At 37.2% G+C, this 13340-nt stretch overlaps 1 protein-coding gene across 2 annotated transcripts in view; it reads right to left on the bottom strand.

Moving 5' to 3' along the window:
• The window catches only part of TAF2 (TATA-box binding protein associated factor 2), a 64514-nt gene that overhangs the window by 36528 nt on the left and 14646 nt on the right, over positions 1-13340 (bottom strand). For both annotated transcript variants that reach the window (XM_007431582.4, XM_088149017.1), the window contains 7 exons: positions 13044-13157; positions 10138-10237; positions 8063-8148; positions 6568-6703; positions 4671-4825; positions 2037-2151; positions 587-696 (listed from right to left, as the gene is read on the bottom strand). In XM_007431582.4, the coding sequence (XP_007431644.1) occupies positions 587-696; positions 2037-2151; positions 4671-4825; positions 6568-6703; positions 8063-8148; positions 10138-10237; positions 13044-13157 (816 nt within the window). The remainder of the gene's footprint in view (positions 1-586; positions 697-2036; positions 2152-4670; positions 4826-6567; positions 6704-8062; positions 8149-10137; positions 10238-13043; positions 13158-13340) is intronic.

The raw sequence follows: 13340 nt of genomic DNA, 5'->3' as shown, positions 1-13340 counted from the left end.
CAGAACAGCTTATGATTAGGTTGTCAATCAAACATATTTTGATTGATAGCATCCTGACATATTTTTGCTGATTCTTATTTCTGTGGCAATTGTTTTTTCTTGAGCCTACCTCCTTGTATAGCTGCCATTTCTTGCAATTGCTTTAATTGGGCTGCAAATTGTTCATACTGTCTGGATACCCAGAATACTGTTTTTTTTTAACCTTTTTATCCCTGAAAGTGAGACACAAGTGTATACTAGTGACCACCACCTTCTTTCAACTAAGGTTTTTGCATTACATGGCAGAGTTGATTGTATCTATGATGGAGCAATGTCAGAAGACCCAGATCAAACGGGAGACATCAATGCTGTGTTAACCAATTCTGCAAAACAATGTTAGTATTTGGAAGAGTCAAGGTATGAGTCCCTCACATGCAGGCTAGGGTTTTCACGTTGCCATGTTGATAGTGGACAATGTAGCACTGCCATAATTCTGAGATTTTTGATATAACACATTTAATAATATCAACATAATTAAAAACAAGATATGGCAGTCACTTCAGATATACATTTCATAAGGACATTCCATTGGTGGTATAAACCCTACCGTCTGCTCTTTGAATGACAGGGTATGTCATGTTTAAGGCTGTTTTCTTCTATTTGAAGCGTGTGGTTGAAAGATCCATCCAGCTCTTGAACTGTCACTTTTAGCGGACCCTTGGAAAAGATGTATGGTTACCAAGTAAAGTATCAGCAGTCATAATGATCTATGACAGCCCGAATTGCATTTCCACTGATACCCTCTTAACCTTCACAGGGGAGGCCGAAGAAACTGACTTGACCACTGTCAGTGTGCTTTAAAGATAAGCAGCGGTTTCAACTTGAACATATTTACTGCACAAAATTGAATCCTGTATTTAATATATTTGCTCTCTGTCAGCTATTTCTTGCTGAAAAAACTTCAGTGTAATCCTACTGCCCTACTATTTTATATATTAAAAAGCAGGCTTTTAACTTGGATATTTTTGCCATTCAAAGCATAAATACAGAGGCTAGAAGTGAAATGAATTCAGCATTCACACCTTAACTTTATTTAAGTATTAACCAAGGTTTAGTTGAAGGTAACAGCATATAACAGAAAGGATTATATAAAACATGGATAAAATTCAACATAATATAAGCAGAATTCCACTCATGCAAAGAAACATTCAATTCCCTTTTGTCTCTTGTTCCCTATGAATTCCTCTCATCTGCTCTGGAGGACAGGTAGTTCTGGCTTATGTCCATTCATTCAGCAACTGTTCAAAGTTATGGTGATGCTGAAAAAATGGACATACGACCAATCCTCAAAGTTCTGGCCATCACAGCGAGCCACGGTCACATGATCGCTGTTTGTGATCTTCCCTGCCAGCTTCCCACAAGCAAAGTCAATGGGGAAGCCAGCAAGGTAGGTCACAAGTCACTTCAGTAAGTCACTCCTGCCGCTTTTTCTCCCACCTGCAGCACCCCCCCATGGGTCCTCCCAAGGCCTCCCCCACCATCTCCCATCACCCTGTGGCACCCCCCCCCACTCCTTGCCTGGGATTCCTCCTTCTTCCTGCTTAATGACCCACGTCATGGGATTACACTGGCAACTGGGACTGCTGGGATTGTTGTTGCTAAGCGATGCAGTCCCGTGACATACTTTACGACCGCTTCACTTAGTGATGACAATCCCAGTCTCAATTGCCATCATAACCCCAGGACTACTTGTATCCTTGACCCTGGAGCATATTTGGAGTGGTGCTATAGAGACTAAAGTGAAAATATTCCACAGGTGGACAGAAAGAAAGGATACAGCCTTAGAACTCAATGAATGAAAATAATACTCAATTTGCATTGAAGAGATATGAAAAAAGTGTTTAAAATGAGTGGGGGCCATTAATTCTGCAAATAGGGTTTAGGCTAATAAAACAGCCACTTAATTCAATGGTAGTAACTTAACCCAAAAGGAACTGTAATGCAATATTTAACAATTTTAACAGATTTCAGGAAAAGATTGAAAAAAGTAAACTTACCACATATTTCTGCGTCCCAGGAGAGGTATAGTCTTGCTTTATTTCTAACTCGAGTACATTTCGTTTTCTATTAAATGCAAAACTGCCATAAAATTTGACCACACTGCTTTGATCTCTGCCAAACTTAATAGGATAAAAACTGATACTTTATATTTCTCAAGCTTATAGACTTAACTGCAATGCACAAGTTTCATTTATTTAGAATTTGGAAAAACTGTGCCTTCTCTGATGAATATGTCAATAATCCCAAATTGTTAAAAGTCACTTTGCATGCAGACATCTTTGTATTTCAAACACTTATCTTGCTCTTGAAATTTGAATAAAAACAGTCCAAATGTAGATTAATAAAGGAAAGTTAGTTACATGTATAGGTACTCCTTGGTTAACAGCAGCAATTGGGACTAGAATGTACGTTGCTAAACGTTGCAAATCACAATCACGTGTCACTGAGCACTCAGATCACAATCACGGGACTGTGGGGACCCCACAGCAACAGCTGTAACGGCTGTATGAGGACTGTTCATAAGTACCACTCATTTAGCACCATTGTAAGTTTGAATAGTCGCTGAACGAGTGGTTGTTAAGTGAAGACCACCTATAGTTACATGTAACATTTTTTGACTGCAGATCTTCACATGTGGCGAGTCTTCCTCTCCACCTCTGCCCCACAGAATAAAATACTTCAAATCTGCCCTAGATAATTCTTAAATATTCTAGAATAGACTTTAAATGAAATCAGTTTCTTTTTAGGTTGCTGATGGAAGCATTCCATTAACAGAAAAGTTGCAGCTGGCTGCAAATCATAAAAAATCAAGCAATTAGTGGAAAAAACAAATTGGGGAACTGGCTCATTGTATCATTTTGCAAATTTCATTATATTTTGGAGAACTCCCAGGGTGTTTGGAAAATTAGGCTTGATTAAGAATAATGGGTTAATGAATGACAATCTTTGCTGACTGCAGATAATATACTTGTAAAACAAACTAAACTGAATTTGCTTCTATTTGTGAATCTCCTTCATGTGTTAGATTTTTAACTGTTTTTGAAACAACAGTTTAGGATAAGCAAAGCACACTTTTAAAAGAGAAGCATACACTTTCCTTATTGACGGAATTACCATTTTCAGAATTCTTTTATCCACCATATACGGCTTCAAGAAATGGCAAATCAAGGTACACTATACTTTTGGTATAGAAGAATATACTTCTATACATGATGAAGATGTGAACAGTGTATGAAATTCACTGTCCAGAATAATCTTCCATGATTAATGCCTTCCAGATGTTTTAGATTCCACCTCCTATCAACCCCAAATACAGATCACTTTTACACTCTCTCCTCATTTAGCAACTGCAATTCATCCCAGTGACTTTGTTGTTAAGCAAAACAGTTGTTAAGCAAACACGTGACTGACAGAGAAAGACACTGCGAAGATTGCTGGTTGCTGCTCTTTCTTTCAGATAAAGTTCTCCCATGCAGCTACACCAGTGTTCCTCTCACTCTAGTGTGCATTGTTGTCAGGTGCAGAAATTTGGTTGTAAACGCGCACATCGGTTGGAAAATGATTTTTTTACTACTATTTACTACTGTTTATTACTGTTGTTATCAATGGTAATTGGGACCGGGAACTCAGTCTCTAAAGACGCAATCATAAAGCACGTCACATGACCGCGCCGACTTATGACAGTAGTTCCAGTTGTCAGGCAAATCCCTTTGTTAGGGGTGATATCACAATTGTCATTTGTGATCTCCTATCAGCTTCCCTGTTGCCTTTGCTTGTTGGAAGCCAGCAGTGAAGGTCACAAATGGCAACCACACGACCACCTGCGATCATTATAATTGCGAGCTGGTTGCTAAGCACCCGAACAGCAATCACATGACCACAGGGGCACTGCAACGGCTGCAACTTCAAGGACCTGTCGTAAGTCTCCTCATCCAGCACCATCATAACTTTGAACGATTGCTGAATGGTTGTAAACTGAGGACTACCTGGATTTGTGAATGGTCGCTAACTGAAGTAGTTGCTAAACGAGGAGTGGCTGCACTGAGATTGGCAGAAATCTGCATCTTAATTATCAAGGACACTACATTAGTGAAAACTATCTGTGGAAGCAAATCTGTTCTATTTACTTTTGTGAACGTCATTCTATCCACAAGGTAATATCCCCAAACTAACAGATTAAACTGCCAAGTAGATTTGCGAGTTTCAAGATTTGCACCAAACATTCCTTGTCATTAACTCACAGAGTGATTTAAATTACTAGGATGCATTGTCACAACTGTTTTGGTGTTATGGTTATGTTTTTACAATTCAAACCTGAGAATCCATTTACCTGTGGTATTTTCATTAATCTGAAATGAAGATTTACAAGAATTCTTGGGTAGCATTCCTTGAATTCTATTAGAGTTCCTGTCTGTTTTTTGAAGGGCCGTATTCCTTCCCACTACTATAAAACATTTAAATATTAAACAAAACCACCACCAAAATGGGACTGCTCATTACAAAAGAAGGTAACAGTTTGAACAAAGTTGTCAAAGATTGTTTTTCATACCTTAACCCATTCGTTTAGTTGGCCCTAAACAGCTGCTTTTCATCTTCATGTAAGTAGCCCAAAGCACAATAGAAAAGGATACACCCATTGCTTAATTAAAGGTTGAATGTCTTTGCCAGACACATTGGAGATGGATTTCAAAAACCCAGATGTAGAAACCAGCATCTGACTCCACATATGAGATTGGAACTTCTGGGAAGAAGCTGTGCTCGCTAGACTCAACAATTTGTTGAAAACCTATGATGAAATTAAGCCAGATTCATAAATTGGTCAGATTCATAAATATAAAGTGATTCTTAAATTCTTGAGAAATGCAAACGACAATAACATAATTGTACACCTTTAAAAAAAGGAATGTTCAAGGAAGTTCTGAGGACTGCAAATCACACTTGACCTTTGAACACAGAACCAGACTAAAAACATTTGATTTGATTTAATTAAAAACAATTAGCAAGATCATTTCTCCTACACTTAATCACTTCTGCCTTCTGTCACTTAAAAAATAAACATCAGCAGTAAAAGTTGGAGGAATTTTGGTTTTGTTCCTTTGTATTGTACCTCTGATAAGAAACAAGATTAGTATTGCTTTTAAACATTTTACAGAGAACAAAGAGAAGCAGAGAACATCAGAAAGACCAAGTTTAAATATTTCATTAAAACAAAAGTTGATTTACTTTTTGAACTAAGCGTATCATGTGAATTCAGCTATTGTACTATTGTGTTAAACTATATTGTATGGCCTAGTGTTGTGAAAATACAGCCAATTATAGTTTATTGAACTCAGAGTTTAATAAGTCCTGGCTCAATATACAAATTAAATCAATTAAATCAAAACTTCAAACCACATCTATTGCATATAACCTCATTACTCCTACAACAATCTTGACATGAAGACATTTCTGAAAACTGATTAGTGCCAAAATACACTGTTTGCAAATCAAACATAAACAGTGTCTTGCTGGATCAGCCTAATGTCAATGTTCCAGCAGCAGCTAACTTTCTGACTATGAGAACACACAAGAGAGCCTTCCCTGGCTGTATTTCCCAATTTCTCATATTTAGATTAACACAGCCTATATTCCAGAATTCCTTTTAGTACATCACTGTTAATACACTCAGTATCCAATACAAAGTAAGAAAGAAACATGCTTCTAAAAGCCTTAAGTTTATTGTTAATTGTTTCCATGGGAAAACACTCAGAACTGATTCAGTTGCTTACATCAATGAGTGCAACAGTTTTGCGAGAAGAGATCTGATTCCATAGTATGTTATTGTAGACCAAAAGAGAAAATCTGGATGTGGGTACAAGACAACTCAAAATGCAAGGGACAGTTAAAGGGCCAGCCATGTAAAGAGGTGTTCATACTACTAAGACTCAGAGAATGATGTCAAGGCAACATGATGCAGTTGCTTTGCTAACAACCTATTTCATCTGTAAGAAATATAACAAATATTCAAACAAATGTCAATATAGCAAATATTGTTCAGGATTTCTCTTTAAGATTTCTCCTAACCAAACATTATAAAATAACAACATATTGTTTTCCCACAGTCTGTTCCTAAAGACAATTCTCATTCATTTGTCTGGATTACAGTTACAATGTTTAAGTTTAATGTAATTTTTTACCATTTAAATATGTATATGACTGCAGAAATCTTAGACAACATCATCTGTGGTTACAAGTTAACCATTTGTCTTAGCCAGCTTTGTTATCCGACTTCAAACCCTGGTTACAAGTCTTTAAACAAAGAATCTCAAAGTTTCTCAAGTTGAAGTTAACTTTTCATAATCTCTCAGCATTAATGAAGAGTATATGTTTATGTAGAATGGAAACAATTTCTTTATTCATGATCTATGTTTTATTTTATAAATTATATCTAAGGAACTGAAATCAATCATTTTTAACAAGTATTAAGTAAAAAAGAAACACTAATTAAAAAAAATCAAATATATTTCAATAGATGATCCAAATACTTACTTGTAACATAAATTCCATGCTTATTCTGTTTTCTATTAGTCTCATAACTAGGTGGGCTTTGCATTGAAACATGGTGTAATATTCCCAGGACAATGTGTGAGGATGTTTTATAGAAAAATGTAAATGTGATGCAGGGCTGGAAAATTAAAGCAAGATAATTTTTCATTCATGGTATATTTTATATGAAAAACGTACTGCAGCTGAGACTGCAATAGAAATAAAAAAGGCAGATGGGATTCTACTAATTCATGAATTACACAGTATTAACCATAAACATCTATAACATTAAAAACAGAATTCATGTTATTGCAAACTTTATTCATTTCTGAAGAACTTCTAAGGTAAGGGTGGGATGTAAAATTAAAACCAAAGTAATAAATGAAACATTCACCTCTGTTTCGAAAAAACAGTGATGTGCTTTTACCTGAATATTAGTAACATAGTGATTCTATGAATGGTTACAAAAAGAAGTACATTGGTGTTCCTCTTTATCATCATGCTAAGAAATAATGGCTATTCCACAATTCATCCCTGAGTATGTGAATTTTATAGAAGGTAACTTCTGGAAAAAGTATTCTACTCAAGAAGACAGGAATCGTTAAGATTATTGTTTAAAATCATTTTAGAGATACCAATCATATTGCTGACCTTTACAGCAGGATATAAACTAGAGAACTGCAAAATGCTTAACACAGCAAGCTAGTGGTAAACAAGCAGAACAAAAAACACCAAAGATATAATGTAGACCAAATGTATAAGTAGCCTTTAAGTATATTAAAGGACATCAACTATTTCCACACGGGTAACTGTGTTAGTATTTTTCAGCTAAAACATGAAGTGTCTTGTGGAACCATAAAGATTAACAAAGTTATTACAGAATAAGCTTTTATGGATCAAAAGCTATCTACATCTAAATTAAACTATAATCCAAGAAAACTTATACAAAAACTTTGTCTTAAGTATTACAAGACCTTTTTACTTACTATAAAACATGTGCAACTTTCCCCTTATGCTTTAACTAATAAAATAATATTAATATTTTATGAAATAAACCAAATGTTATTTTCATTTCTCCAGTGAACCTATTGGTTTTCACTGAAACATTTTTTGAACATATATTCAGTTAATACACATATTCATTTCACACACACACATATATATGTATATACATATATATATACACACACACACGTGTATATGTGTGTGTGTGTGTGTGTGTATACAAACACACAAACAGGGATAATATTTGCCAAATGTGTCCTTCACAGGACTATCAAACAGAAATAATTTAAACCTTAGGCCCAATTTCTCATTACTTTTCTAACAGGCATATATTAATTGCCCTGTAACTCTATCCGGATAATATTTGCCAAATGTGTCCTTCACAGGACTATCAAACAGAAATAATTTAAGCCTTAGGCCCAATTTCTCATTACTTTTCAAACAGGCATATATTAATTGCCCTGTAACTCTATCCATTGCTTACTAAACATACTTGTCTTTTTCCTTCCCTCCACCAAAGATTGGATGCAGTAAGACACCACCAGTCTTTAATTCATACGCCACTATTTTGTCTAGTTCCTGAAATGCAAAACATTATATTGTGAGCATGTACTTAATTAAAAAGAGCAGACTAGTTATAGATAAAACCTTAGCTAATGCCACAACATGCACATCAAGGCATATAAGAATGAAAAGCATATTCTTTCAGCCTAGTGATCTTTTTCTTACATATGTACTCACCCCAGCGAGGTTGGGAATTTGAATCACAAGCACATTCTTATTTCAAACCACATCCCACTGTTCCACTAACAGCTGTATTCTATAATGATTTGTAATCTGGTTTTCACATCCTGGGGTTTCTCAGAAGCCTATCAAGATGACTTAATTCAGAGGTCCACAATGGAATACAGTTGCCTAGAAATGGCTGCTTATCTAACCCTACTATTGATGGCAAAGATAATGGGATAAATTGCCAGAGAAAATTTTGGGGATGGATGAGGAAGGATTAATTTGGCTCACACTTTAATTAGAACTAACCGAGTTTGCCCTTCCCCAACAAATACATGAACCAGAACACAATCACATTCTAATTTCTCTGAATGTTACAATACAGTTTACTCATTAAATATATGTACACACATGCATTAAAAAGATAAAGTTCTTTTGAGCTGAGTTGACTTGGTGACATCATAGACATATCAACATAATTTATTGGCTACAGTAATAAAAAGGTTCAATACTGGGAATAAAAATGTACAATGTCTTCTTCTGGGAAGTTTCTTGACTTTCCAGCCTAGTTTACAGCCCTGGTAATCTCTTCAGGTCTCCTATTCAAGTACTGACTAGAACCAAAGTTCAAAAAAGGTCAGTCAGATACAACAACTACCAGGAAACCAAAATACATACCCTAATAGTAATTACTGTAGAAGAGCCAGTTTCATGTAGTGTTCTAGGCACCAGGCTAAATACTGTGATATTGTGAGTTCCAGTCCTGCCTTAGGCACGAAGCCAGCTGGGTGACTTTGGGGCAATCACTCACCCTCAGCCAAAGGAAGAAAACCACTTCCAAAAACATTGTCAAGAAAATGCAGTCACCAAGAGTCAAGACTGACTCAAAGTTCCCTCCACCCAAGAAAATGAATACAAACGTTCATACAAACATTTTACCAAAACATTCCTAAACTGTTAAGAAAATAGAAGAAAATTCTGCTTCAAATTGCAGGAAAAAAAATCTGCTTTAAACTGTAGAAAATGAAGATATACATAGCCCCATCATTGCTACCCCCCACCTCCCCACACTTCCTTGCTAGGTGTCTTGTTCCTAATATTCAGAGTGAATTGTTACTTGGAACTACAGTATTTTGGTTTCCCCAACCAGGGTGTTCACCAGATGTATGGGTCTCCAAACATCTGAAAATCTTCCAGATCAGGAATGGTTGAATTAGACAAAAACATTTTATTGGTAGAGAAGTACAGTATTCTCTAAAACATGAGCCCATTTCTGACTCAGACAGTAAACCAGTTTTGGTTATGCTACTACTGACAGCAGGAGGGAGCTCACATAACTGAACACTCCTCTTTAAATACAAATTCCCTCCACATCAAGTATTAAAAAATCAAAGAGAAGGCTAATATAGAATCGTTCTTCCTAACATTCTAAGCAGCTATCTTGTCACAATCAAAATCACACTAAGCACTTTTCAAGTTCTCAGAGACTTGTGGATTTTTCTGTACTGTGATTTATTAACACTTAACTAATACTTAGTTGGTCATGCTAAGTAGGCACCCCAACACAATAAAATGCTGTATCAAAATGTATACTTAGATTACATTAATATTTCAGAAAGCTGTTTATTTGATTCATGGACTACCCAGGCCTTTAATCCACATTGTTTTACAGAATAGTTCCAAAATGGCACATACATGTTATTTGGATCTTGGTTTATGTCCCTCTAATTTGTGGGGGACTTTGCTTTAAATATATGAAGAGCACCAACAGCTTTGTTGAACTTATCCTCTGAAGATTTAGAGATGTTTCCAAAAGTGCTATCCATCTGGATGTATTACCTCCTTAATCCAGTGACGATATTCATTAACACCAAATGTTTTCTTCATCCAAAGTCCATAAATATAGCCAGAGATTCCCTTTAATACCCATTCATCTGACCTGTAAGCAAAAAAGAGAAATATAACATCTCTCGATTCACAGAGTAGCCTAAAATCAGACAGCTCCTATCTGATACTTCCCTAGTAGAAATATTTTCACAGCTGATACAACATTGGATGTCTAAGTAACCAAAAGACAGATGATCTCTCAGTTGAGGTATATGTCCTCAAGCAGTACCTAGGAGAATCACAAAGCTACTGAAAAACTTGGCAACTGAAAATTGTTCTGTTTCTGAAGAGCAGCCAAAGTTGCAGATTTTATTTATTCGTTTTTGTAAGCTTGTCTACTTTCGAATCCTCTCAGACTCCTGGCAGTTTACAAGATGAATGCACATACATACATATAGTGCCTCTGAGCCAGTGTTGAAGTCTGGTGATTGCCTGGACTAGTCCCTGCAGTTTTCTTGAAAGGATCTTCAGAAGTGGTTTGCCATTACCTCCTTCCTAGGGTTGAGAGACAGTGACTGGCCCAAAGTCCCCCAGCTGGCTTCGTGCCTAAGGTGGGACTAGAACTCACAGTCTGCCGGTTTCTAGTCTGGTGCCCTAACCACTACACCAAACAGGCTCAAAGATGAATATACAACAATTAAAAACTATAGCCAAAATAACTAAAATGTCTACAATAAAAATAGAAGAAAAATAATAATAAACAAATTAAGATATCAAAGATACACACACAATCATCTAAGAGCAAAACCACAATACCCAGCCATCAGAGATGGCATCCTCTTTTTCTATAGCCTTGCTTTGAAAGAGCTCAGACTTCTACAACTTCCAAAAGGCAAGCAAAGATGGGACGAGTCTGATCTCCAGAAAGAAATTGTTCTTCAAAGGCAAATTGGGAAGAGCTACGAAAGGAACTCTCCAGACCAGGTATGTAGTTTGATGTAAGCAACTGGGATAAACACTGGAGAAAATAAATACGTGGATGTGTACAGGTAGTCCTCACTTAATGACCCTAATGGGGACCAGCAACCCTGCCACTAAGTGGAAAAGCATGTGATTGGGACTGTGCTTTCCAGCTGAAAAGAGACAAGGTTACTCAGTTTCACACCTTCAGCCTTTGTTTGCCTCTCAGCCACTCCCCCGCCCTTTGGAATGCTCGAGTGCCTGCTTACTGTCTTGTACACATCAAAAGCAATGCGATTGAGCCGGCAACCTAAGGCTGGGAGCCACGGGCACACTATGCAAACAGCTTACTCTCTTGAAATCCTTTCCTCTCCAATCTCTCTGCTCTGTGAGTAGGGGGAGGAAAAAAAGCAAGCAATTTCTGTAGGCAGTCTCTCCTTCGCCTGACCCTTCCCCCCCACATTGCTGAGAAGAGAGATTGGAGAGGAAGAGACTGCAAGAGAGTAAGCTGCTTATTCTTCTACGTATCAAAAGCAATGTGATCGCACTGGCAGCCTGGGGTTGGGAACCACAGATGTGCTACACAAACAGCTTACAGAACTGTCTTGAAATCCCTTTCTCTCCAATCTCTCTGCTCTGCAAGGGGCTGGGGAGAAAAAAAGCAAATGATTCCTGTAGGCAATCTCTTCTTTGCCTGACCCTTCCCTCCCCCTCACAAGCAGAGAGATTGGAAAAGAAGGGATTTCAAGAGAGTAAGCTGCATAGTGCACCTGCAGCTCCCAGCCCCAAGCTGCCAGTGCAATCACATTGCTTTCGATGTGTAGAAGAGCTTACAAACAGCTTACTCTCTTGAAATCCCTTCCTCTCCAATCTCGCTACTCTGCGGCGGGGGGGGAACCACAGGTCAGGCACAGGAGAACGCATACTGACTGTAATGGTGATCATGTGACTGAGGATGTTGCAAAGGTAGTAAATGGTTGTAAACTGGACATAAAGTTATTTCTTCCGCACCATTGTAACTTTGAACGATTGCTGAACAAGTGGTCGGTAAGCAAGGACTTCCTGTATATGAAGGGAATCTGCCTGGCATTGATGCATTTACAAAAAGGATAATAATATGGTAAATAACTCAATGAAAACACTAGCCTAGTGCACAATAATTAAATAGCCCTGCTCTGAATTATTAGGAAAGAGATTGAAAATAAAACTGCCAACATAAGAATGTTTTTATATACATTTTTATGGTGTGCCCACACTTGGAATCTGGTGTACTTTCAGTAATATAGGTAGTCCTCCCTTATCGACCACTCATTCAGTACCTTTTGAAGTTATGACCAGTCCTCGAAGTTCTGGCTGTTGCAGCGTCCCCGCAGTCACATGATCACATTTTGGGCACTTGGCAACCAGCGCGCACTTATGATGGTCACAACATCCTGCAGTTATGTGATTGCCATTTGCAATATTCACAGCTTGCTTTGGACAAGCAAAGTCAATGGGGAAGCCAGCAGGATATCATGGTCATGTGATGTGTTTAACAACCCATGGTAATTCACTGCAGGCAGAACTGATGAATTGATGTTGTAAGTCGGATGCTGTCACGTGACTTTTCACTATCACCACATTGCTTAGTGAGTTGCTAGTCCCAATTGTGGCTGGTAAGCGAGGACTACCTGTACTTTCAAATTATCCTTTCAGAAATGCTTTCAGTCTGTGCTAATGTTTTAACCAGCCATGTTTTGAGGTGCTTGTTGAATATTTGTTGGGGGCTTTATTAGTTCAAAATATGTTCCAGGATACGGCAATGAATATTTAAATAAATTCAGCAGAGCTGTCACTGATGGTTCTTACAATTAGTCATGAAGCCCAGGATGGTACTAGTAGTAACCTACATTAGCATTATGCTAATCCTTCACATACTCAAATGCAAAATTCTTTTTCCAAAGTATCCATTTACTCACCAAGACATTCTAGATATGAAGCAGCCAAAGAACTGCTGGGCTAGAGCTTCAGCCAAGCACCTCCTGGTTAGAGGAGTCTCATCTATTATCATGGCACTGTGCAAAAGGTTTGTGCTAATTTAAAAATATAACAAAGTAAATGTCAAATGGTGAAAATTAGAAAAGCAAGCACAGTTTTTTATACAAATATAAACAAACTATTTTTATTAGTAGCTTTATAAAGCAAGTTAAAAAAAACCTTAATAGATAATACATAATAAACATGTATTAGATTAACTAATTGTTTTAAGTAAAATA

This window comes from Python bivittatus, unplaced genomic scaffold (assembly GCF_059951505.1).
Source record: "Python bivittatus isolate LINGU-HERP-01145 unplaced genomic scaffold, Pbiv_v1 ctg000590_np1212, whole genome shotgun sequence".
Classification (NCBI taxonomy): Eukaryota; Metazoa; Chordata; class Lepidosauria; order Squamata; family Pythonidae; genus Python; species Python bivittatus.
The sequence above is the reverse complement of the archived record's forward strand: the minus strand, read 5'-3'. Positions and strand labels throughout refer to the sequence as shown.